This window comes from Anabrus simplex, chromosome 1, assembly GCF_040414725.1.
Source record: "Anabrus simplex isolate iqAnaSimp1 chromosome 1, ASM4041472v1, whole genome shotgun sequence".
Classification (NCBI taxonomy): domain Eukaryota; kingdom Metazoa; phylum Arthropoda; class Insecta; order Orthoptera; family Tettigoniidae; genus Anabrus; species Anabrus simplex.
This window is the reverse complement of record NC_090265.1, coordinates 1771768064-1771795179: the sequence shown is the minus strand read 5'-3', so window position 1 is coordinate 1771795179 and position 27116 is coordinate 1771768064. Positions and strand designations below refer to the sequence as shown.

Below are 27116 nucleotides of genomic sequence, written 5' to 3'. Positions count from 1 at the left end.
GAATCTCCTCCATTTTATATATCAGCGGTTTAATTGGCCCAGAAAAACTGAAGAACATTTTGATGGTATTTAAGTTTGTCTTAAATATATATCCATCGAATGCTTAGGTATACGGAAAGAGTGTTTTCAGTAATGGCAATACAATGGAGAGATGACAGAAACAGATGCTCAGAAGATTTAATAAAAAATGGACTTCTTGTATACTTCAACTATGATGAGAATTGTAAGGAATTTCTCAAGAAAGTTTTGTTGAATAAGAAACTGTTACAAATTGCTTCTTCAAATGACAAGTACTTGTGAAATGTTCATCAATGTAAAGACTAACGCACTATTAGTTTAAGTACCTATATATTTCATGCTGACGCTGTTATATTATTACCGGTATTTACTTGTTAATATAACCCTGCTCTTTTCTCTTAATCACGACTATATTGCCATAATTTAGCGTTATATGGCAGTGAAATGGAAGTGTTCCTTATTTGCCATTCAGAAATCTGGCAACCCTATTTCCACAGGTCAGTTCGAACAGTGAAATAGATGCTCAAGATCTTGACTTGCACCAGTCGCAGTCAGCATTCTGTGTATAACGCCGTCTTTTGAGTGTAGCCTCGGTTCTAGGCATTCCACTTCTTTCTTCCAGATAGGCCAAGATAGCATGGTACGTTCTGGAATTCCTTCTGTTGGCCAATTCCAGTCTGATAGTGTGGACTGCTGCTGCCAGTATTGATTCCTAAGAACACTTGGTGGGGCTGGTGGTGCTGGCCTGGTGTTATTAATGAAACTCCTCCGTAATCTGAGATGCTGCCGTACTATTTCATGGCCAGAGAGAGGATGATGGTTGTCCACCTCTTGTTTGAGTTTCTCAGTTTCAGCTGCTACTTGCCGTCGGATTGAAGGTGGAATTATGTCACAAGTGTGGTATAGCTTTTGATGTTTTTTGGTTTGAGGCAACCAGGAACTGCACGGCATGTATCGTTCAAATCAATATCCAATTTCTTGGAATGGGCAGAGTAGTTATTTACGAGTTCTGAGCTGAGAGTTCCGTGTGTAGAGCGATCACGTGATTTGATGGTGCGAGTTATTGGTCTTGTCTACAGTCGCGCGTTGTGATAACCAACAGACGTGCATTTGAACATAGCTACCTGAAACTGCTGTGTGAAATGAATGTGGTGCATGTGCAGTGAAGTGGAAGTGAGAGGTGAAGCCTGTCAGTCAAGATTATGAAAGATTGCCTGTTCCAGGTAAAGACCGCTAGCCGAATACATGTTGTGAGCTCAAGAGATGTTTGTATAGCCCGTTAGTTCAATAAACAATGTCAGAATTTTATTCATAACAATCGTGTTATTGGTTTTACTTCCCACTAACTACGTTTTATTGATACTGTATAGGCTTTTGGGCTTATGCCGTCTCAAGAAAATAAGGTGAAATTCTTAACGTTTCGCAGGGAACTGTGCTCTGTGTCCTCAGAAGAAATCTTGACTGTCCACGAGAAAGGCTTCTTAAACAATGACATTTTTAAATTTGGACGTTATAATAGAAGTGGAAAATGGTACATTCATTCGTCACCAGATGGCCCCCAGGATGTGGCAACGCTAGCGTTCGAAGCGGAAGCGGAAGCCTATACAGTATCATGTCTTTAAGTACGGGCCGTGAAAGCATTAATGACTACATTTTATTGGTTAGGAGACGCCGAATTTTGTCCCGCGCAAATTATTTTATGTGCCGGTAAATCTACCGACAGAGACTGACATATCTGAGCACCTTCAAGTACCATCGGATTACGCGAGGATCGAATGAACCAGGTTGGACTCAGAAAAGCAGGTCTTAAACTGTCTGAGCCGCTCAACCCGCTACGAAGAAGGACCGGAATTAAAAGTATTTTGAATCGGCGTAGTTATACATTTTAATTAAAAGGTTACTTACAATCTTACAAATATCCCTTCGAAACTGAAATGGTATATAAATTTATCCATCTTCCGTCATCAGTAAATTTGCCCTTTTCCATATTTAAGATCCAAGCAGCTGATCACTGACAGTAATGAAACGCTTGAATACAAATGTTGTCTATTTTGTATTTTGTAATTTCCCGCCACCATGTAAAATGTAAATATTACTCATAGGCATACATACTGAAAACGGTCACCAACAGAACAGCTTAACGTTATATATACTGGGAAGCTATTTTTTAATTACTAATTGAGAATTTTTGGAAATAAATCTAATTTTTATAAATAAATGTTATACATGAAATTATTTGCAATGTTCTCGTCATATAAATAATAATAGCTATAATATAAAATATGTGGTTTATACTATCAGTTGCATATACTGGAAACCGTGTCCTTCTCTTGTTTAAACTCGTTGCATGATTGGCGTCGGTGCGTTTTTCTTGGCGTGTTGCTATTGTTTGTTTGCAAGGTGCACGTTTTCTCATCTTCTGTTAGTTATTTACTTTTGGCACAGTGGCGTTCAACTATGTCTAGCGCTGTATTTTCGGGTGACGTTTGCAGATTGTGCTTATGGAAGACAAATGCTTTGTTAGCTATATTTGGTTTACAGGGGGATAAACAAGGTGTTGCAAAGAAAATACGCACTCTTCTTCCATTTAGGGTGAGTCTTTCCACAGTTTCCCTTCTATTTCAAAGCTAAGTCTCGTGGGCTCTTCATGTTGTTGGATGCATTTAATTATACCTCGTAACTACGTAGTGCATCTCAGCAATTTCTGTGACGAAACTTTGTTAATCGGAACGGCTTTAAATTCTATTGTGTGTGTATAGACTTTGACGGGAGTTAATTACCTGTCTATGAAGGAATGGCCACTAAGATGATAATTATTTATCTGTTATTATATATTCTCCCCCTCCGTCTGACAAGGTAATCGTACATTGATGTTACTTGTTTTGTAATATAATGTAATACATGTCCTTCCTTGTTCTAATCCCTATGTATAATTAATTAATTAATTCAATTGGTCCGTTGTGTAATTTTCTTTAGTTCTTTCAGGTGAACAGGACCTAACTAGTTACTATCTGTAATTAGGTATTGTATGTGTGTTGGGTATTCAGCCCGAAGGCTGGTTTGATCCTCCACAGCTCCGCTGACAGCTGTCATAAACAGCCTAGGCGTCTCTGAAGAGGCATACTAGGGAAATGAGTGAGGTAGTTTCCCGTTGCTTTCCTCACCGAGCCAGAAGTTGCTATTACATATCAGTCTGCCAAGCCCACTGAAATGCATGCACCAATTAACCCTATGAGCGATATATTCACACCATTCATAACAGGGACTGCTGCATAAGGAATGGTATTACTAGCATCGCTCATACCTCAGTCACTTTCATATTGTCAAAGCCAAAGATGAGACTCTAAATTCAGCATAATGTTATTCAGCAAAACACACCCACTGAATTATCCACATAGAACTCCTGAAATGCAATAACACAAAAGGACTAAAGAAATGTGCTGTCAAACTGCCATCTCTTTCAAGATAAATAACACAGCAAAACTTTCTTAATTTAGACCTGAAGGGTCCAGGAAAAAAGATTTGAATTAAACAACATCACACACTATACTTGAGTGTACTTGTCAGACTGTTCACACTACGGACACTACACACACCTCATTGGCCCTCAGATCGTATCCTCATCATCTCATACCTTGAACTTGTTCATACAGTATCACAAAGGAAAATTGGCACGATTTCTGCAAGTGTTTTGAATCCTCTGAAAATACAGTAACTAAAAAAAAAAAAAAAGTATAAAGAAATCAATATTCCTCTGTCATAATATTGGTTTTATACAATTTCAACAACTGTTTGATGTTCTGGGTATGGATTTCTGGATCATCAGGTTACACAAACAGTCTGGCAAGCATGTTAATTTTACCCATATTCACTTCTGCCAGTGAGCTTGGTAGCTGAAAATCTGCTTCTGTGAGCGAAAATATGATTGATGTCTTATTGGTTGTTGTGTTTTTCTTTCCATGTAGTGCTTTTAGGTGAATGGGACCTAACCAGTCACTATCAGTAATTTTGATGCTGACAATGACCCTGTCACTAACAATACTTTCTGACAAACCGGAGTCTAACCAGTCACTACCTGTAATTTTGTCACAAACAATTACCTAACCACCACTATGCCTATTAGTAATTTTGACACTGACTGTAATAAGTAAATGTTGCTGCACAATCTAACCTTGACACTAACAGTGCTGTCCAATAAATCAGAATCTAACTATGCTTCACACGGCTTTACTTCTAAATTGACAGTATACAAAACACGCGAGCATTGCCTTACCTATGTTGCCATCACTCTACTGCTGTGCAAACAGCCAGTGCAATACAACTGCAGCACACAGTTCTTGTAAAATATAACACTACTCAGAGAAGCTATCGTCGGCTGTAACTCGATCCGAGTATATATAACTTCTTCCTGCATACACTGACCAGTTCAACTCAGTTTATGGATGTGTTTACGATGACTAAACAGACCAATCCTGGCATAAAACATACGCCCACAAATCACATTGAATGGATGGAGGAGGGCGGGATTGTAATTGACGGAGTTTTCTTGCTTGTTGCTTGGCCGCTTGATGTCTGTGGCGTTCTCTTTCAAACAAGTTGAGAGCGATGGATGTAGTGTTCCGCCACAGTGAGCGGCCCACAGCGCATTCTTCCCATGTCTGTATATCTATACCAGTTGTCTTCATGATGTGTTTTAGCTGGTCCTTAAAACGCATAAGAGGGGCTCCATGAGGTCTACTGCCAGAGCAAAGTTCACCATAAAGAATTTGGCGGGGAAGCCTGGTATCACCCATGCGGTGAATATGCCTAACCTTCTCAGTTGATGAGCGATGCTATTTAGTTGGCGCTTTGTCGAGAACTGCCGTGTTGATCACATAGTCCTCCCACTTAATATTCAAGATGAATCTCATTTTCTGTTGGTGGAAGCGCTCAAGTTTTTTGATATCACGGCGATAGTGTGTCCAAGTGTCACAGCCATGCAGCAGTGTGGAAATGACAACAGCTTTGTACACCATGAGTTTGGTATGCAGTTTTAGGTCGTTATTCATGAAGACTCTGTGCATTAACCATCCCAATACTGCATGAGCAGCCCCAATTCTTTATCAACGTCTTGTTCACAGGTACACCATTTAGGCAAGATGCTTCCAAGATATGATAAGTGATCAACCTATTCTAGTTTTGTGTCTAAGATGGAAATACTGAACTCGGGAAGTGTTAATCCTGGGGCAGGTTGTTCAAGTACAGTGCAGAGAAGCTATACACAAGGAAAAAAAAAACCCATAGGAACTTCAGATATGCTGTATGCACTTAGTAACAACATCCGGCATTAAAACGAGAATAGGCCCTAGGGGCTCTGAATTTTGGAGCATGGGTTGGCGATCACGGGGCCCTTAGGTGAGTCCTGCAATTGCTTCCACTTACTTGTGCCAGGCTCATCACTTCCATCTATCCTATCCGACCTACCATGGTCAACTCTTGTTCTTTTCCGACCCCGACACTATCAGGTTTGCGAGGACTGGATTTTCACGCCCTTCGTGGCCCTTGCATTTCTTTAGCCGATATCTTCATTTTTCAAAGTGTCAGATCCCTTCCCTTTTTTCTCTCTGATTAGTGTTACAGAGGATGGTTGCCTAGTTGTACTTTCTCTTAAAACAGTAATTGCCACCACTAAAATGAGAATACATTATTAAGAATGAAAAAATAACAAATTATACATACATATTCCATCAAGAAGTAAGTATAAATAACCACCTAATCGATACTTTATTAATGCCTCAGGCAAAATTGAATAAAATTAAAACTTACAGGACATGTTTTGACCACTTAGTGGTCCTCTTCAGCTGTATAAATAAAGAACTGAAAAGAAAAACATTGACAATAAGCACAAATAAAAGTTCTTTGGAGACTCCTTTGATAAAAATGGAGGTCGTCAGAATAGGTCATCTTGCCTTTCGTTCTTGTTTGGAAAAGATGTTTATTCTGCGCTGTCTAGAGGGTCTGTCTTTGAGCGCGACCTGGTGAAGTAACGATGTGATACAGTTTGACAGTTCATGGAAAGCTCTGGAGAGAAGGGAAGTAGAGACTAGACGAACAAGAGATATAATCAAACACGACATCGCAGAAGCACAGCCCAATCTCCCTCCTCCCTCACATGTTATTTTAGATGACGATGAAACTCTACTTCCCTTCTCTCCAGAGCTTTCCATGAACTGTCAAACTGTATCACATCGTTACTTCACCAGGTCGCGCTCAAAGACAGACCCTCTAGACAGCGCAGAATAAACATCTTTTCCAAACAAGAACGAAAGGCAAGATGACCTATTCTGACGACCTCCATTTTTATCAAAGGAGTCTCCAAAGAACTTTTATTTGTGCTTATTGTCAATGTTTTTCTTTTCAGTTCTTTATTTATACAGCTGAAGAGGACCACTAAGTGGTCGAAACATGTCCTGTAAGTTTTAATTTTATTCAATTTTGCCTGAGGCATTAATAAAGTATCGATTAGGTGGTTATTTATACTTACTTCTTGATTAAACATCGATACGGTCATGAAATGGACAACTTGTAATACATATTCCATGTCGTTCCATCGTAAGCTATGGGGTGATGAACGTGGCTTCTCCACCAGTTCCGGTCTCTGAACTCTCCCCTTCTTCAGTGCTTTCCATAGTATGTCCTTGCTGTTCAGTGTCAATCTTCACCATGTCCTTGTACCTGAGTCTTGGTCACCCTCTTGGTCTTTTGTCTTCAAGTTTTAGATCATACAGTTTTGTTTCGGTAATCATGCCTTTGCTGGCGGGACCTAGTGTTTACAGTGCACTATGTCTTCTGGTGTGGGCTAGAGCAATCTTGTTACTTTCATTGATCTGTCTCAGCTTTATCCTTGGCTTTGACAAAATGAAAGTGACTGAGGTATGAGTGATGCTAGTAATGCCATTCCTTCTGCAGCCAGTCCCTGCTATGAATGGTGTAAAAATATTGCTCATAGGGTTGGTTGGTGCATGCATTTCAGTGGGCTTGGCAGAATATGTAATAGCAACTTCTGGCTCGGTGAGGAAAGCAATGGGAAACTACCTCACTCCTCATTTCCCTAGTACGCCTCTTCAGTGATGCCTAGGCCATCTATGACAGCTGATGGCGGAGCTGTTGAGGATCCAACCAGCTTTTGGGCTGAGGACTAAACATACACAATCTGTTATCTTCCATGCGTTGCATATGTCCATACCATCTCAGTCGCTGCAATGTTATTCTGTCCTGCAGTGTTGCAACTCTCGGTTAAGGACTGACACAACAAGGAGGTTATGGCCGACAAAGGGAACACACTGCTGATCTCGGGGTCACATTCTTGCCGCTTATCTTTCCTGAACTACACTGAGACATGGTAGAACTATACACTAACCAGCACATGGATGTAAATAAAACCACAGCTTCACTGAACTATTAAACGTATAAAAACTATAGGTTCTTTTACTAATTTATGCTATGCTAAACAGTGCACTATACTGTACTAGAGAGATAAATACTTAATATAACAATATGAAGAACACAAATTACTGAAGATAGTGTACCATGCAGAATACTATACACGACATGCCAGGTAGCTTAACCACGTGGTGAATGTACACAATACAATTGGCAACTAGGTTTTGAGATTGCGTTCAGCCGATATAAATCAATATGAATGGCAGCTTGGGATTGGCTGGTTGCCTGTATTTCTGCACACAACCACCAGATAGAGCCAAAATTGTGCAAAACACCAATTTCGAAGCTATAATGTCCAGAGTATATTAATATTTAGAAATTTCATGATCCGTATTGAAGTGGGATTACAATGATTGAAATTAAGAGGGTTCCTCCTATTCAATACAAAGATATTTATTAACGTGAATGAATCACATATCGTTCACATGAGGTAGTAGTTTCGGCACCAAACTATGTGCTATCATCAGCCAACAAGTCAAATCGGGCAAACACAATATAACCTTAAAACAACTTTAAATACACTATAACACCTGCGTGTATGAATATGAACTATAACATTAAAACAACTTTAAAACACACTATGACACGTACACAGATGAATATGAAATAAAATATGGTACATGACGATGTTACATTTCAGTTTAAAATCTGTTAAAATGACGATGACTCCATTGTTGTGTACCCATGGCGGTTTGCCCAGCTTGTATATGTCTTTAGTTTTTGTAAACTGTTAAGTTATGCTCCGGAGTTTAATGTCGTATGAAGTGGACGCTGTGTGTGTTCTGTAGTTTGGTTCCGAAAAATAAACATAAACATGGAACTTGATTAAATCCAAAGAATTAATTCCCACTTCAATATGGGTTTTGGAACCTTGAGCAGCCTGAGTGATCGGCGGACGGAGCTGGCTGATGATGGCACATAGTTTGGTGCCGAAACTAGTACCTCGTGTGAACGATATGTGATTCATTCACGTTAATAAATATCTTTGTATTGAATAGGAGGAACCCTCTTAATTTCAATCATTGTATTCCAGAGTATAGTCACTAACAACAACAATTGGGCGTCATAAGAAGAACCTGTCATGACTTTACGTTCACCCACTCCCCAGTTAGTGCTCTTTTGGGTTATGTAAACGAAAGGTATCTAGGAATATTTGTCCCAAACGGAAGATAATTTCTTTTACTCAAATAAAATGTAAAATCTGCGGTAAATTAAGAAATACCGTCGTTACTAGAGAAATATGTGGAGTAATATGCATACATACTTACGGGCTGTATACAGGACTCCCTTATGTTGCATTCCGCTGCTCATGCCGTCTTTTGTTTCTTGAGGTCCAGGGCTAGTACCGACGAATGGGAGTGCTATGTCTGTGAATTCTCATTATCTTTGTCCATATGACTAAACGTGGACAGTTCAAACAGCAAAATAGCATGATCCCTGGACCAGTAAATATAATATCATTTAATGAATGAGTTAGGGCACAAAACGAATGAGCAACATGAAGAAAATGACACCTAATTAATTCAAACAACTTCAGTGAGCAAAGACATCACTCACGAAAGTGTTAGACAAACAAAACACATACGGAAGCGCTGCGACATAGCAGAAGAGATAGTTGTAAGGTAGTTATGTATGTATCCATATTATTCTCTACAAGTAAAATATTTTGTATTATTTCTTAATTTACAGCAGATTTTACACTTTGAGTAAAAGCAATTATTATCTTCCATTTGGGACAAATATTACAGTGACATTTCCTAGATAACTTTTGTTTATATAACTGCTCTTTTGATTCCTCGACCTGAACCCAGAGCCATTCAAAAGAAGGGGGCAAGGAGGATATGTGTTAGAGGAGTGGGGTGACTTTAATAGATTGATTATTTGGAAACTCGATAAAAGAAATACTGGCTAGAGGAATTCACGCATTTAGCCTGGTATGGAGGATTTCAATTTCATATGGTTAATTCCTCTGGCTTGGGGACTGGGTGTTTTTGTTTGTCTTAACACACGTAGAAATATGCAATAGTGAATACATCACCATCACGCCACCTGGGATTGTTGTCAGGAAGGGCATACAGTCGTACAAGTGGGCCAATTCCAAATGAAGTGTCAACCCCAGCAAATCTGGTAAAAGGCTAGGAAGAAAATTTATAAAGGCAGGATTCCACTGAGGCAACATTTGGGCGACATGGAGCATGCAACAGTGAAGCATGCTGCAGTCGACTTTCAATTGAAGAAACACAGCACGAAATGTAGCGTGCGGCTGTGTGGCATGAGACATGTTGCCATATGTTGAACACACTCTGGTGCCGCATGCCTCAAAAATATGCTTGTCGAACAGTGTCGCCCGCGATCCGACAGTGTGTGGATCGGTGCTACAATTTTCGTGCGACAAGATGAAGTGGGCTATTGAAAACACTGCGAATTTAATTGGGGATTATCACAATGCTCCAGAATTGCGGAATGTAACATTGAGTGATTATAAAAACAGTAGCAAAAAAACATACATTAAAACTGCCCCCAGAAAAATATGACTGCAGTGTCCACGAACTGAAGAAAATTTAAAAAATGCGTTCATCTTTCCATGGAGAGCATAAAAGAATTCAGAAAATGAAAACTGGTGTTGCTTCTCCATTGAGAGGAAATCTGTGGTTCGCGTATAATCTACTTACCTTTCTTCTTGACATCGATGCTCCAAACGTCAGATGACAATGAGGAACGTGAGGTGAATTGATTTTATCCTACTGTTTTCCTCTAATAAATGAAATAAGTTACCGGTAACTGCTTATGAACTATTGTAAATAAGATTGTGATTTATTCAATGCCCACCGGGCTGAGCGGCTCAGACGGTTGAGGCGCTGGTCTTCTGACCCCAACTTGGCAGGTTCGATCCTAGCTCAGTCCGGTGGTATTTGAAGGTGCCTCTTGTCGGTGGCACTTAAAGGAATTCCTGCGGGCCTAAATTGCGGCACCTCGGCGTCTTCGAAAACCTTAAAAGTAGATAGTGGGACGTAAAGCCATTATTATTTTATTATCATTATTATTCAATGCCTGGTTTTATCCTTATTAGTACTGGCAATAGTTTGCACTAGAAATAAATAAATTAGAGATAACTATTAAAATATAATTTAATGACATCACAGTACTAACTACAACAACAACAATAATAAACTTGGCAGGTTCGATTCTAACTCAGTCCGGTGGTATTTGAAGGTGTTCTAGTAGACCTACATCAGCTTCGTGTCGATGTATTTACTAGCACGTAAAATAACGCTTGCTGCACTAAATTACGGCACCTCAGCGACTCAGAAAACCGTGAAAGTATTTAGTGGAACGTGAAGCCAATAACATTATTGTACAATAATAATAACAACAATATCATAATAGTAATAATAAATTCTACATATCAGTATATTATGGCATTTCCATGCCTATGGATTTCTGGTAAATACGTCGTTTAATAGCATAACAACAAATGGTTCTCTTTTCTACACTGTGAACACACAACAATTAATCTACTTTTTATTTGGATATCCTTCGCCGCTGCTCTAATTACGCAGTCTTCCAAAACTGTTTCATCATAGTCTTTTTCTTCCTCACCATGTCTACTTATTGCCAGCCCCGTGGTGTAGGGGTAGCGTGCCTGCCTCTTACACGGAGGCCCCGGGCTCGATTCCCGGCCAGGTCAGGGATTTTTACTTAGGCCTGAGAGCTGGTTCGAGGTCCACTCAGTCTAGGTGATTAGAATTGAGGAACTATCTGGTGGTGACATAGCGGCCCCGGTCTAGAAAACCAAGAATAACGACCAAGAGGATTCGTCGTGGTGACCACACGACACCTCGTAATCTGCAGGCCTTCGGGCTGAGCAGCAGTCGCTTGGTGCCAAGGCCCTTCAATGGCTGTAGTGCCATGTTTTTTTTTGTCTACTTATTGTCATAGTTGCCACGAGTTATCTTTCATTCTCCTAGTATAACTGTATTAGAAATGTGAACTATAAGGGGGTAAAATAATCAGAATAGGGTTAGGATATTCTGCTTAAAACTAATACATTTTAAATTCCAGTGAACAAGAAGTTTCTAAATCTTCCTGTACCTCTAGGCATACAGATTCTGTCATGGTACACGACCTTCATCTGACAAAGTACTCCATGAAATCATCACCAATGGCTTTCGCCTCTTGAAAATTCCGATGTGGCTTGTTTGCCAAGGGCTCCATACCTTATCAGCTTGGATCACTCCGCGCCATGCACATTTCCGGGGTGATTTGTGAGATGATAGGTTGAGAATTCGAAACAAGGAAGTATAGCTGTCACTAGCCGGTCAAAGTCGAGTGAGGAACTGTTGTCTTGGTTGCCTTGATGGAATAACGTTTGTAGTTGGCGACAAGTCTCCACAAGTGCCGCATGCTATACCCGGCAACACATGGAGCATACCACATCTTTTGTGTCCAACTGACAACAAGCCGCATGCTACAAAGAGCAACATTTGTTGCCAGCCGCATGCTCCATGTCGCCCAAATGTTGCCTCAGTGGAATCCCTCCTTAAGACATAGCTGTGTTGATGCGATGTAAAGCATCTTGTAAAAAATATTAATAATAAAATTTTGTAGATTTAAATTCAGATGACTGCTGGATCAACTGTTCTGGTTTAGTTAATATTGCCTTGAGCTTTTATCATTCTGAGGAAAGGTAGGATGTGATTTTGTGACTGTCATAGTGAAAAAATTCAAGATGGCACCGATACTAAATGTATAAAGGTCTGCACACATCAACACGGGAAGCGGGAGCGAAACCTACAATCCCGCAGTCGCTGTGAAGTTCGTCCAATACATTACATCCTTCATGCCTATCTCTTTGAGGAAGTTCGTGATGGTTTCCTCACGTTCTGTTGCTTCCAGGAGTGAATGTAGCAGGCGGTACCGATACTTTCTTTTTAGACATTCCAAACCGGCATGATCCATAGGTTGTATCAAACTTGTCACGTTAGGGGAAAAAAAATAAAGCACGAATTCCATCATATACTAGTTCATGTTCATCTGGATGTGGCCCTGCATTGCCCAGCAATAAAACTGCTTTAATAGGCAGACTTGGTCTCAGTAGAGGGGACCCACAGTACGATGACATGGCGGAAATATGCAGGGAATGAAATGCTGTAGAAAAATCATTTTAAATTTGCGAAAATAAAAATTATTTTCATATATTGCTTTTTTATACTTCTCCTTTCGTTATCATGAAATTCCTGGCTTTGTTATAATTTCTTCCATTGTCTTGCTTTCTTATAATTGCTTGTCGTTAGATAATTTGTTTTCATTTAACGTTCCCATAGTATTGTAAGAATATATATCCACCGGGATATATCACAATTTACATTTATTTTATAATAATAATAATAGTTACGACCTACGGCATACTCTAGACTACCCTTCTTACACCTACACTGCACACCATTTAGCCATAATAATAATGCATAACAACAGTGTATAGTTTTAGTATGCATCTTACATGTATCTGAAAGTTTACTGTACCGTACCCAGGGGTACTCTAGGACGATGCCTCCATTCCTGTATGAACATCCGATTAACTCAGGGTTGGGCAGAGAGTGGGTTGGTCGTCATTGGGTCAGGCTAAAAGTCGAAGTTCTACACTTAAATATAAGTAAATGACAGGAAAGTGGAGGTATAACTCGAATGAGAAACAATAATATGGGGTAGGATGAGTTTATTCATAAATATCCCCGAATCATACTACTTGAAAATCAAATAAATCAAATAATTAAATGTCATTACAAAAATCTCAAAATTAAAGAAATAACTGGACATTAACAACGTTAATTGTTCAAAGAAACAAAAACGAAATGAAGTATCAAGAACAACATTGAATACTTGCATACTTTCAGAAATAATCTTCTGCTTGTCCATTGTTCATGTTATATGGTAACATATGTACGCATCTACTGATACGTATATACTTCAGATGGAGTCACACTTGAAAATAACCACATTGATATGGGTTACGAATTTAATTAGAGTCGATGATATAGATGTTGATTCCCATACGGAATCTGAAATATTTGTTCCGAATGAGTAAATTTATAATACCAATATAAATGGTCCGTTATTGGACATTATAAATTTTCCAGCTAACCCACTCCTGGTTGCCAGCGTTTCGCCCTCGTGTGCTAGGCTGGGCTCATCAGTTGGCACCTAGCACACCTACTAAGACGCCGGCTAGTGCATACCGTGGAGGCCACTGCGTAGGCTAATTGTAGCCACCGGCAGTGCCAATGCACTATGAGACACTTTGTCCCATTATCAAAATTTGATGCCTGCCTGGCCATCAGATGATATAGATGTTGATTCCCATACGGAATCTGAAATATTTGTTCCGAATGAGTAAATTTATAATACCAATATAAATGGTCCGTTATTGGACATTATAAATTTTCCAGCTAACCCACTCCTGGTTGCCAGCGTTTCGCCCTCGTGTGCTAGGCTGGGCTCATCAGTTGGCACCTAGCACACCTACCAAGACGCCGGCTAGTGCATACCGTGGAGGCCACTGCGTAGGCTAATTGTAGCCACCGGCAGTGCCAATGCACTATGAGACACTTTGTCCCATTATCAAAAATTGATGCCTGCCTGGCCATCAGATGATATAGATGTTGATTCCCATACGGAATCTGAAATATTTGTTCCGAATGAGTAAATTTATAATACCAATATAAATGGTCCGTTATTGGACATTATAAATTTTCCAGCTAACCCACTCCTGGTTGCCAGCGTTTCGCCCTCGTGTGCTAGGCTGGGCTCATCAGTTGGCACCTAGCACACCTACCAAGACGCCGGCTAGTGCATACCGTGGTATTATAAATTTACTCATTCGGAACAAATATTTCAGATTCCGTATGGGAATCAACATCTATATCATCTGATGGCCAGGCAGGCATCAATTTTTGATAATGGGACAAAGTGTCTCATAGTGCATTGGCACTGCCGGTGGCTACAATTAGCCTACGCAGTGGCCTCCACGGTATGCACTAGCCGGCGTCTTGGTAGGTGTGCTAGGTGCCAACTGATGAGCCCAGCCTAGCACATGAGGGCGAAACGCTGGCAACCAGGAGTGGGTTAGCTGGAAAATTTATAATGTCCAATAACGGACCATTTATATTGGTATTATAAATTTACTCATTCGGAACAAATATTTCAGATTCCGTATGGGAATCAACATCTATATCATCTGATGGCCAGGCAGGCATCAATTTTTGATAATGGGACAAAGTGTCTCATAGTGCATTGGCACTGCCGGTGGCTACAATTAGCCTACGCAGTGGCCTCCACGGTATGCACTAGCCGGCGTCTTGGTAGGTGTGCTAGGTGCCAACTGATGAGCCCAGCCTAGCACACGAGGGCGAAACGCTGGCAACCAGGAGTGGGTTAGCTGGAAAATTTATAATGTCCAATAACGGACCATTTATATTGGTATTATATTTTAATTAGAGTCGTCGCAAGATTAAGCGTTAAAAGGAAAATTACAATATAAAAGAAAGTTACGATAAAAAGAAAAACTCAGATAAAAAGAAAAATTAAGGCGCAGTGGGACATGATATGAATTATGAAAAATACTAGTGGCATTTCCTATGTTATATTTACAATAAACAAAATAAGCAAAATAACACATCTATTTACATCGGATAAAGAGAAAAGTCTTACATACTGCACAGATTCTACGTGAATCGCGGTTCACCACAAAGGATCTAGTGAGAACTAGATTGACCATCAATGTAACTCAGCACTCGGGCTCTTCCCCATTAAACAACAAGACAACATATTCAAACAACATGAAACATCATAAAACACCTTGCTGTAAGAGAAAAACATATAATTATCCATCAATATAATGTAGAAAGCAATGGGCAACATTGCCTTCTTCTGCTACATTTGCGCACTCAACAGTGCGATCATCCGTCATGTATTTCCTGGTGTGCTGTGAGCTGAAAGGAAATGTTGGAACTCAACACTGTACTAAGGCTTAGATTCTGTCTGCCAAGATTGTAACACGGAAATACCATCTCATTCACGCCGTTTAAGAAAACACGGCCAATATATCAGCTTGCAATGAGATATCATCTTTCGTCGGCTACACGGAAACTCACGTACAATCGTATACCTTCCTAGCATGCTTCGACAATTTAACACACATCAGACCCATTGGTCAGGAATCAATTCCGTCAATTCTGATAACTAATATTCTGTCAGAAGACAATAGCAGGTACATATCCACTGCACATTATTCTTTCACTTATCAGGCATGTAATTGGTCTGCATAATCACTTTATAACTCCGCATGCATTATAACTTTTCATGTCTCTTACAAATCACATCAGCCTTTTACATTATGAGACCCGGTTCGTTTCCTGTGCAAATCATTGGGCAAAAACAGATTCCAACCTAAATTCGAAGGTACTATTATTTCAACTTTGTAATGCAGCCCCTTATGTACAGCTTCTGAAATACCATGCCTCATGCAATTAACTGGTACTGTCTCTCTAAATGAGAAAAATAAAATAACGTAGCAAGTATAATAAAAATCTTCCGGGCTGTTATGCCGTGGTCCACTCCTCTCGCTTCTCCCAGACGTTTCGACTACTGCTGCGGTAGTCATCTTCTGTGGCGTCGTGTAGATACGCTCTCCTGTATACCGCTGGTGACTGCGAAAGTTGTTTGGGAAGCAGCTGTATTTATATGTAAGTGTGTGGCCTCCAATTGGTTCGCGCTGTGCAATCCGACATCTGATTGACTATCTGAAAGCATGACCTCCGATTGGGTCGCGCCGAGCAGCCTGACATATGGTTGACTATCTGAGCACACGACCTCTGATTGGTTCGCGCCGGGCATAGATTCTGACTGGGTCGCTCCGAGAAGTCTGTCAACTGATTGGATCTCGGAGTGCACGACCTCCGATTGGGTCGTGCCGAGCAATGGATCCTCTGGTTGGTTGACTGTAATGTCCCTGATCTTAGTAAACTTCGGCCGTACGTTATATAAAGGGGTGTACCAGGCCTTGCTGAGTTTCAGTCCTTCCTCCTTTCTATTAAAGTTATCCGGATGTTTATGTATTTCGATTGCTTCCCTGTAGAGACGGGCGTGAAAGTGGGATGTTGTGCCCAGTATGTCAGTATCCTCGTAACGGATCTCATGCTTTCCGTCAAGCAGTGCATGCTCCGCTACTGCTGATTTGTCGTATTGCCCCAAGCGACAATTCCTTTTGTGCTCCGTCAGGCGAGTATTGACACTTCTGCCAGTCGTGCCAATATAAACAGCTCCACAGCTACACGGTATCCTATAGACCCCAGTAGATGTTAGAGGGTCACGTGGATCTTTGGCAGAACGTAACATGTTTCGTAGCTGTTGGGTCGGCTGAAAAATGGTTTTAACTTCATGATGTTCAAGGAGCCTTCCAATACGATCCGTGACGTCCCGTATATACGGCAAATAAGCGATACCTTTCTTCCTGGGTTCTTCTCGCTTACTATTTGCTGGCTGTCTTCTGGGGTGGAGTGCTCTCCTGACCTCTTGTAGCGATTGGTTTGTAAGGCTACATCAAGATGCCGTAGTTCCTTCTCGATCTCTGGTTCACAGACACAAAGGGCGCGATCCACCAAAGTCTTCATCATGGCGCGCTTCTGGCCAGGATGGTGATTCGAATTTTTGTTGAAGTATCGGTCTGTGTGTGTTGGTTTTCGGTATACTTGATGCCCTAGGGATCCATCATTCTTCCTCTTCACCAGCACGTCCAGGAAAGCTAATTCTCCATCCTTTTCCTTCTCCACAGTGAATTGTATACGAGGATGAATACTGTTCAGATGTGTAAGAAACCCGTCAAGTGCCTCCTCTCTATGTCCCCATATTACAAAAGTGTCATTCACAAAGCGGAACCAACAGCTGGGTTTATTTACAGCAGTCTGCAGGGCTTCCTCTTCAAAGAACTCCAGATAAAAATTAGCAATAACAGGGCTAAGTGGGCTTTCCATGACAACACCGTCTGTCTGTTCATAAAATTCATGTTTCCATTGGAAAAATGTCGTCCTAAGTACATGTTCAAATAAAACTATTGTCTCCTCTGCAAAGAGATGTTGAATATGTTCAAGAGTATCCTTGATTGGTGCCATAGTGAACAGCGAGACGACGTCAAAACTAACGAGTATATCCCCCGGTTGTACTCGCAAGTGTCGCAATCTGTTTATGAAATGGGCCGAGTCTCTGATGTGTGAGTCCTTAGTCCCTACGTAAGGTTTCAGTAAGTTGCTTAAGTATTTTGTGACTTCACAAGTTGGAGAGCCAATGGTACTAACGATGGGACGAAGAGGGACGTCTGACTTATGGACCTTAGGAAGACCATATAGTCTTGGACACAAGGCTTCTGATTTTTTTAGCTTCTTCTGTTCCTCTGGTGAAATAGAAGATTTCTTAATCAGAGTATTGGTCTTGCGCAGGATACTCATAGTCGGATCACGGGGAAGTTTTTTGTAGATCGATGGATCAAGAAGCTCTTTGATCTTATGTTCATAATCCATGGTGTTCAAGATAACAGTAGCATTACCTTTGTCAGCTGCTAATATGATAATACTTTCGTCGGCTTTTAAATTCTTTAGCGCAAGCCCCTCCTTCTTGCTAAGATTACGTTTTGGTAACTTGGCCTTGCAGAGTATCTTGGAACAGTCGTGACGTATTTCCTCGGAAACCTCTGGTGGCAACTGACGTATTCCTGATTCTATGTTGGAAATTATATCTTCTATTGGGATGGTTGCCGGTGTAACAGCAAAATTGCCTCCTTTTGCAAGAACAGTAGTTTCATCTTCTGTTAAACCACGGTTAGATAAATTAACGACTGTCCAGGCAGTATCCACTCTGTCGATCGGATCCCTCGTCCTCATATTGCCACTTACGCATTCGTACTTTTTCTTCTGCCGTAGCGTATCCTTCCGCTCCTGATGTTCCGTGGTGTTGTAAGTAATCCTGTCAATTCGGTCCCAGTCATTCCAGTGCATCGAGTTGCCTGTCGTCAAATGTAGTGATAAAAACCGTTCATCATTGAGGGCCAGTTCTTTACGAGTAAAAGAATACGTTCCCTAAGAAGAGCTTGTTCCATCCTGTTATAAATTCTGTGTGCCGAAGGAGTTGAAAAAAGTCTCTTCTGTCGAAGAAATTGTGGAATAACACAGGTGTCGCAGCAGCGGAGTAAAGAAGTAAGAGAGCACAGTAGATGGGATTTCTTCTTGCGAAGCCTTTCAAATTGATGACTTAAACGATAAATATCCTCCCCGTAGAGGTGGGTCATTAAAGTATGAAGGCTTTCACGGCCAGTGTCAATATAATAAAAATCTTCCCGGCTGTTATGCCGTGGTCCACTCCTCTCGCTTCTCCCAGACGTTTCGACTACTGCTGCGGTAGTCATCTTCTGTGGCGTCGTGTAGATACGCTCTCCTGTGTACCGCTGGCGACTGCGAAAGTTGTTTGGGAAGCAGCTGTATTTATATGTAAGTGTGTGGCCTCCAATTGGTTCGTGCTGTGCAATCCGACATCTGATTGACTATCTGAAAGCACGACCTCCGATTGGGTCGCGCCGAGCAGCCTGACATTTGGTTGGCTATCTGAGCACACGACCTCTGATTGGTTCGGCCGGGCATAGATTCTGACTGGGTCGCTCCGAGAAGTCTGTCATCTGATTGGATCTCGGAGTGCACGACCTCCGATTGGGTCGTGCCGAGCAATGGATCCTCTGGTTGGTTGACTGTAATGTCTCTGATCTTAGTAAACTTCGGCCGTACGTTATATAAAGGGGTGTACCAGGCCTTGCTGAGTTTCAGTCCTTCCTCCTTTCTATTGAAGTTATCCGGATGTTTATGTATTTCGATTGCTTCCCTGTAAAGACGGGCGTGAAAGTGGGATGATGTGGCCAGTATGTCAGTATCCTCGTAAGAATTAGCTTTCCTGGACGTGCTGGTGAAGAGGAAGAATGATGGATCCCTAGGGCATCAAGTATACCGAAAACCAACACATACAGACCGATACTTCAACAAAAATTCGAATCACCATCCTGGCCAGAAGCGCGCCATGATGAAGACTTTGGTGGATCGCGCCCTTTGTGCCTGTGAACCAGAGTACATCGAGAAGGAACTACGGCATCTTGATGTAGCCTTACAAACCAATCGCTACAAGAGGTCAGGAGAGCACTCCACCCCAGAAGACAGCCAGCGAATAGTAAGCGAGAAGAACCCAGGAAGAAAGGTATCGCTTATTTGCCGTATATACGGGACGTCACGGATCGTATTGGAAGGCTCCTTGAACGTCATGAAGTTAAAACCATTTTTCAGCCGACCCAACAGCTACGAAACATGTTACGTTCTGCCAAAGATCCACGTGACCCTCTAACATCTACTGGGGTCTATAGGATACCGTGTAGCTGTGGAGCTGTTTATATTGGCACGACTGGCAGAAGTGTCAATACTCGCCTGACGGAGCACAAAAGGAATTGTCGCTTGGGGCAATACGACAAATCAGCAGTAGCGGAGCATGCACTGCTTGACGGAAAGCATGAGATCCGTTACGAGGATACTGACATACTGGGCACAACATCCCACTTTCACGCCCGTCTCTACAGGGAAGCAATCGAAATACATAAACATCCGGATAACTTTAATAGAAAGGAGGAAGGACTGAAACTCAGCAAGGCCGAACGTACGGCCGAAGTTTACTAAGATCAGGGACATTACAGTCAACCAACCAGAGGATCCATTGCTCGGCACGACCCAATCGGAGGTCGTGCACTCCAAGATCCAATCAGATGACAGACTTCTTGGAGCGACCCAGTCAGAATCTATGCCCGGCGCGAATCAATCAGAGGTCGTGTGCTCAGATAGCCAACCAAATGTCAGGCTGCTCGGCGCGACCCAATCGGAGGTCGTGCTTTCAGATAGTCAATCAGATGTCGGATTGCACAGCGCGAACCAGTTGGAGGCCACACACTTACATATAAATACAGCTGCTTCCCAAACAACTTTCGCAGTCACCAGCGGTATACAGGAGAGCGTATCTACACGACGCCACAGAAGATGACTACCGCAGCAGTAGTCGAAACGTCTGGGAGAAGCGAGAGGAGTGGACCACGGCGTAACAGCCGGGAAGATTTTTATTATATTGACACCGGCCGTGAAAGCCTTACGTAGCAAGTGTTTAACTTTGAAAATTGGATGAACTTGTCAATCTAATCCTCCTAGCACTAATCTACAAGGAAAAAGCGGAATAATACTAAACTAAATTGTCATGCATAAATGAACAACAAAATAATCCTAACAAATCCCTCTGTATCCCAACTATCTAGTCATAAATCAAATAAAAAATAAAGAGAACATGCATTTCTCTTTTATCCGTGTATACAACAACTAGCTGATGTACCCGTGCTTCGCAATGGGATTCTCAGAAAGACTGACTTGGTGGTTTTCCTAACTGAATTCAACATAGGTCATTACAAAAAGGTCAGTAGGAATGTAGCGATTGAAAGCAATGTTATCATATAAAATACTCGATCAAATGAAAAACCGCACACTTTTTCACTTTCAACGAACGGTACTATGTTGCCGATCTAAGAGTCCAAAGTTCCAGAGATGGATTATCCCGTCCGCAGACTGCCGTGAACACTCCTCTGTCATTATTCCGTTAAATATGCACACTACTCATTCCAATCAGTGCCTCAGTGTAGGGATTCAATAGCTCGAATACTATGATGAACCAATGTGTTACGTACCAGATATATCAGGAAATGTATGAACCAGAGGAATGGCATGCTAAAGAAGAAAGTCATCTTACTCCCCAGCTACTTCCCGCCAATATACAGGCAGGCTGTTACAGTCGGTATGACCAGGTGAGTTGCCCGTGTGGTTGTGAGCTTGCATCCGGGAGATAGGATTCGAACCGCACTGCCGGCAACCCTGAAGAAATGAGGCATAATACAAAATGCAAACATAGGATTCTAATGTAGCTGAGGATGACCATGTAAGAGGTCGTAACCGGTCCTATTATACATGTGGTATTCCATCATTCATGTGATAATAAATAAGTATTGATTAGGTGGAACCTTTCTTTCTTTTTATGATATATGTCCATGTCATCATCAGCTGACACAAAAATGGCAAGAAGTCAACACAATTGTAACACGTATGACACTTTTCTTGAATTAATTCGTAATATTATTGTATTGAATAGGTGGAACATCTTTCTCTTTTTAGCATTGTAATTATTAGTTCAATACGGATCAGTGATGAAGTTTTTAACTTTAAAAGCTTATAGGTTAGTCTTGAAGGAACGTCTTTTGCCAGACAGAGAACTTTTTTTTAGATACATGACCTTCACTCTTTCTAGTGTAGCTAGGTTACCTTCGATAGGCATTCCCAGATAATGTCTAAGGCGTATTTCATGATGGGTTTTGTTTGTACGTAGACTTTTTCTCTTAGCAGCATGTAAGTTATTAGGAACATTCTGCCATCTGTTGAATATATTGAAGCTGGGAAAGATTCGAGAATCATAGAGTATCTAGCAGGGAATAGTATTTTTCCGTGATCAGAAGAAGTGTATACTCTCTGGCTTGACAGGTAGTAATCAAACATGGCTGCATGCAGTGACATTACTAAGGATGAAAATCACACACGTCAGAATATTAATGAAAGTGTTAGTCACTTAGCAACCCGCTAAGTACAGAATGTATTGCAGGCTAGGGTAAGCCTTGTCTGCAATTATTGGAGTGATCATTTAAAGATTTGATTTTATGATTTTTCAAAGTTGGCTGAACTTGGAGACCTGTCAATGTCTTGTGATTTACCGCCAGGTAATTTCGGAGAGAATAAAACAAAAATGAAGCAAATCGGTCCGGTAGAATGGACGGACAGATTTGCGAAAGCTGTGTTTAGTAAACTCTTTTAATATATAGACAGCCAAAAGAAGAAATAGCCTTATCCTTTCACTCTTCCAGAACACTTCACGCCTTGTACAGTGATGCTTTGGTTTGCTCCTCAGTTGGTGCATAACTTGATGGTGTAGTGTATTATTACTAGAGACGGAAATTATAGGCACGAATAGGTTAGAATGCAAACGTATTTAACCAAGGCGCAGGTGCATGTTACCCGCATGACGGTTCTGCGGTGAGATTTGCATATATATTATCGGTTTGGACAAACAGAACCCCATAAATTTATGGAATTCCCCGACATAACTGTAGAGCGGCTGGATTACACTTGCGCCTTCTTCAAATACGTTTGCATTCTAACCTATTCGTGCCTATAATTCCCGTCTCTAATTATTACATTGCATGTTATCAGTCTCATTCCGTATTGACGGTTATCACTTTACAAATGAAAAGTATTTATGTAATCCTTTTCAGTATAAAACAACCATCTATATTAGATGGGACGATATCTATACATGTTTCAGCCTAATCCAAAGGCCATCCTCAGTAGAAGCTCAATATTACACATATGCAAAACAAATAAAAAACACTGATGAAGTGTTTTGTATTGAAAAGGAGGATTATATAAATACTTTTTATTTATAAAGTAGTGTATTACATGATACATGATTACAATTTGTATTGTTGTTAATTGTTCTTTTCTTGTATGTTTTACTTGTTAGTAAGATGAGCTACTGATATGCTTTTTTTTTTTTCAATTATTTTTCTCCAGATATCAAGTGATGATCCACTCCCCAAAGGAGTCTGCCCAAATTGTGTGTACAAATTAGAAATGTTTTACGAATTTTACAATGCATGTATCACTTCAAATGAGAAACTTAGGAAGTACCTGCTCGGACCTATGCATCCTCCCATTGTATATCTCCATGATGAGGTGAGTGAGGTACCATAATATGTTATATTCTTCTAATTTTATCAGTTATTAATATGTTTTAGACAAATGCAAGGTAAGAGTTCTATCCATTCGTGCTGTTTTTAGAAACAAATACAGTAGAAGTCCGCATATAACGAGAACAGAGAGTTACAATAATTCACAGAGAGTTACAATAATTGAAAATCTTCCACCTTTTTGATACTTTTTATTTGCTTTTTAGCAAATTTTTATTTGTAAACAGTACATTTTTCGTTCTCACTTGGGAACATCTTCAGCTGTTGTTAAGCTTTGGTGAATCGCTAAGTTTTTGAACACATTATTTGCAAGTACATTGATTCTTTTAAAGACTACTAGAATACAAATTAAATTAAAATGATGTTAAAACAATGTGGGGGTTAATGAAATGAGACTGGATGATTACATAGTTGGTCAGCTTAAAAACTGTTTCTATTCATTGGAATAGTTGTTAAAAGTTTCACTTTGTTACATTAAAAATGTCTGTTTGTCTTCCGGTTAAAAGGTTTTAAAAATGATTGGCTTCATGACACTGTTCAAATTGTTGTTGAATGTTTTTTCTTTCACTCCTTCCAGGTAAGCTGTTATTTGTTATGAGCTTGCTTAAAGTGCCCTAAATTGAGTCTAATGCAGAACTTTGAAGCTGATTGCTGGTCAATTTTTGGGAAGGGAGCTTCGTCTCAATTTCTTGCTGTTGTTAGACTCCAATTCTGCTGTGACCCTGGAGGGGGAACGTTTGATGCTGCTTTACGTCTAGTATGGTAATACAGTAGAGTCTCGCTCATCCAACCTTCGCTTATCCGACATTCCGTGTTATCCGACACTGGTAGATTAATTCATGCACACCCGGTGTGAAGGGTGTGACCATGGGACAAACACTGGCCTGACCGCTGGCGGTAGGACTGTTTTTTTTTTTTTTTTCTCAAGGACAGGTGCAGTCATTGTTCATTGTAGTATTGGTTGGGTGCGGATGTTATAGTTTTCATATCCTCTGTGAGTATAGCGAGTAAATGGAAGAAAGTTATTGTTTTTATGGAAGACAAGTTGAGTGCATTAAAGAGACTGGGCAAATGGGAAATTCTTCAAGATGTGGTTTCAGATTATGGTGTTGGATGTGTTGCAGCGGGAGACTGGAAAAAACAGAGGGAAGAAATTGAAAAGTGGTGCTCTATCAGAGTAGAGAAAAACAATGAAAAAATGTGAGTACGAAAAAGTAAGTGAAGCACTATTTCTTTGGTTATCTCAACACCGGGAAAAGGGCCTGCCTATATCTGGCCCCATTCTGCAGGGAAAGGCTGTGTATTTCCAGAAGGAGTTTAATGAAAGGGACCCTAATTTTCCTGCCAGTGATGGGTGGAAAAAAACGACACGGCATTAGGCAGCTTAATATCTGTGGAGAAAAGTTTCTTTTCGTAAGACATCTGGAATTTTTTCGTTCAATACTGCATGTACTGTACAATTGAATTTATAATTCAATAAATAGAGTACCGTAAGACATGTCGTTTTAGTACTAGCATATAGCCTTCCTGTGTCAGTTCATTTTCATAGTTATTCTGTATTATCCGACATTTTTGGTGATCCGACGTAGTCCTGGTCACGTTTAGGTCGGATAATCGAGACTCTACTGTAATATAAAATATAATAATAAAAATATAACGAGAACCCCACTATAACGACAGTTTTTATCTGTCCTTTGAAAATTCCTATATTAAACTGTGTGTTATCCTTTGGTTACAGCGAGAACTCTATCACTGACACATCCATTATTATGAGTGATTGAGCGTGTGCAATTTTTTCTGTTACCGATACTTATGCACCCCAGTGATTTTTGCATGCACTCGATCATCTTCGGTATTGTTTTCTCGCTATGTCCACTAACAAGCTCTCTTGTCGACATTCGAATGTGATGTCAGAGTCAATTAGTAATACCTGTCGACTGCTGTTCCTTAAATTAAATCTATATGATGGACTGAACTGGGGATATGTACTATCGAGGCAGAGGACCAGCTGATGATGATTGGACCGGCCAACCAGTGGACAGGATGACGAGGATGAGCACCGCCCAGCCAAAGACCGGACGATGAGGAGTGGACCGGCGAGCCATGTGACCAGCTGATGACCAGGAAGACGCTATCCAACCAGAGATCCAGATCTTATCGGAGGATCTAACTACAACCGTGGAATGGAGCGACAACCTGACCAAACGTAGCAACTGACGAGCTAAGTCCATACATTTCTTTAGTAGAGTAGTTTCTTGTAATCTACACCCTCAATCTAACTCGGCATGTGCTGAATATTTGGTGATATATATGAATTAATTAAGAACGTGTGTGAAATATAAAGTGAAGTGTGAGATATTTAAGGCTATAAGATAAGATGGAAGTGTAGAATTAGAATTCTATTATGACATATACAGGTTACCGCACTTGCATACATTCAGTAGAAACTAGCTTGGATATAAGAAAGAAGTGTTACTTGTGAAGACCTAGTAGCAATGAGTCTATTTAACACGTGAAATTTCGATTAATCTCGCTTACCTGTACATAGATTACGTCACGAATTACCTGCGCGATTCAGATGAATATTGTCAAGTTACGTATTCCTTTCTTCATAGAAAGAGGGCATTGAACTCAAACTGCTGTTTTTAAGATAAAGGTTTCTAAATGCGTATTTTACAAGGCAATTCTAGAATGTTTGGCATATAGTTTTGGGTGTAATTGGCTATATGCATACGGCAATATGTATGCCGGTGTTATGTTAATGTATGTTGAAATGTTATTATTTATTGGAGTATATTGATGAATAGTTGAAGTATAGAGGTTTGTTTATATTCTACGGAAAGAGTAAGAATTGCTATTCGCCAAGGAAACGTTGTATTAGAATTACGAGGTGAGTTTCTGAGCCATATTGGAAAGAATGTGTCAAAGTGTGAACATCGCGCAGATGACCATTTTAAGGTAAGATTGACATGTATTATGGTAGAATTGTGTATCGTGACAGTTGTATTTATCTGATATTGGTAAATGACAGGTACCAAGTATATGAGAGTACTTCAATATATGGTTTACTAGGCTCATGACTTAGTATACATCTGATATTCTTTGGTGCGGTGACGTTACAGTATAATACGTAATAATTTCATTCTATACTGTCTATACGAGTTGTGTAGCTCGTATATACATATGAGATATTGAGAAAGAGCAGTTTACTAAAGCACATTGAGCCGTTGATAGAGGAGTGTGTGGATTGGAAACTACTTGAATAGTTAGATAGATGTTTATTTCTTTTCATGCAGTATTGATTTCAACTGAAGTATTTTAAATATGAAGAATATGATAATGGTTAGTTAGGAGCCATATGTCGTAGGCTTTAGGGAGGTATTGTCTTAGCCCGTAAGTTGTTATTTGTGCGTACTCGAGATATGTGACCAAATAATCAGAGTTCAAATTTATGAATGATTATGATTTATGAATGGAAAAGTTGGAGAACACTTTTACGATTTAATTCTCACGCAAGAGTTTGTTTGGGAAATACTTACGTGAAGATATGAGCAGATTTACATTTTCAATTTGACTTTTTCCCATTTAATTTATTACGTTTTAAGTTAGCAAACCATTCATTTTCATCTCAGCTAGATGACTGAAATGTTGTGGGAATAATTTAAATACATAACGTGACAGTATTCACAACGAGTATTTTTTTATTGATACC

At 40.3% G+C, this 27116-nt stretch overlaps 1 protein-coding gene across 2 annotated transcripts in view; it reads left to right on the top strand.

Moving 5' to 3' along the window:
- Positions 1–2415: 2415 nt before the first annotated feature.
- Positions 2416–27116, top strand: part of LOC136858798 (zinc finger protein 718) — a 115137-nt gene continuing 90436 nt past the window's right edge. For both annotated transcript variants that reach the window (XM_067138613.2, XM_067138612.2), the window contains exons 1-2: positions 2416–2610; positions 23229–23390. In XM_067138613.2, the coding sequence (XP_066994714.1) occupies positions 2476–2610; positions 23229–23390 (297 nt within the window). In that variant the 5' untranslated portion in view covers positions 2416–2475. The remainder of the gene's footprint in view (positions 2611–23228; positions 23391–27116) is intronic.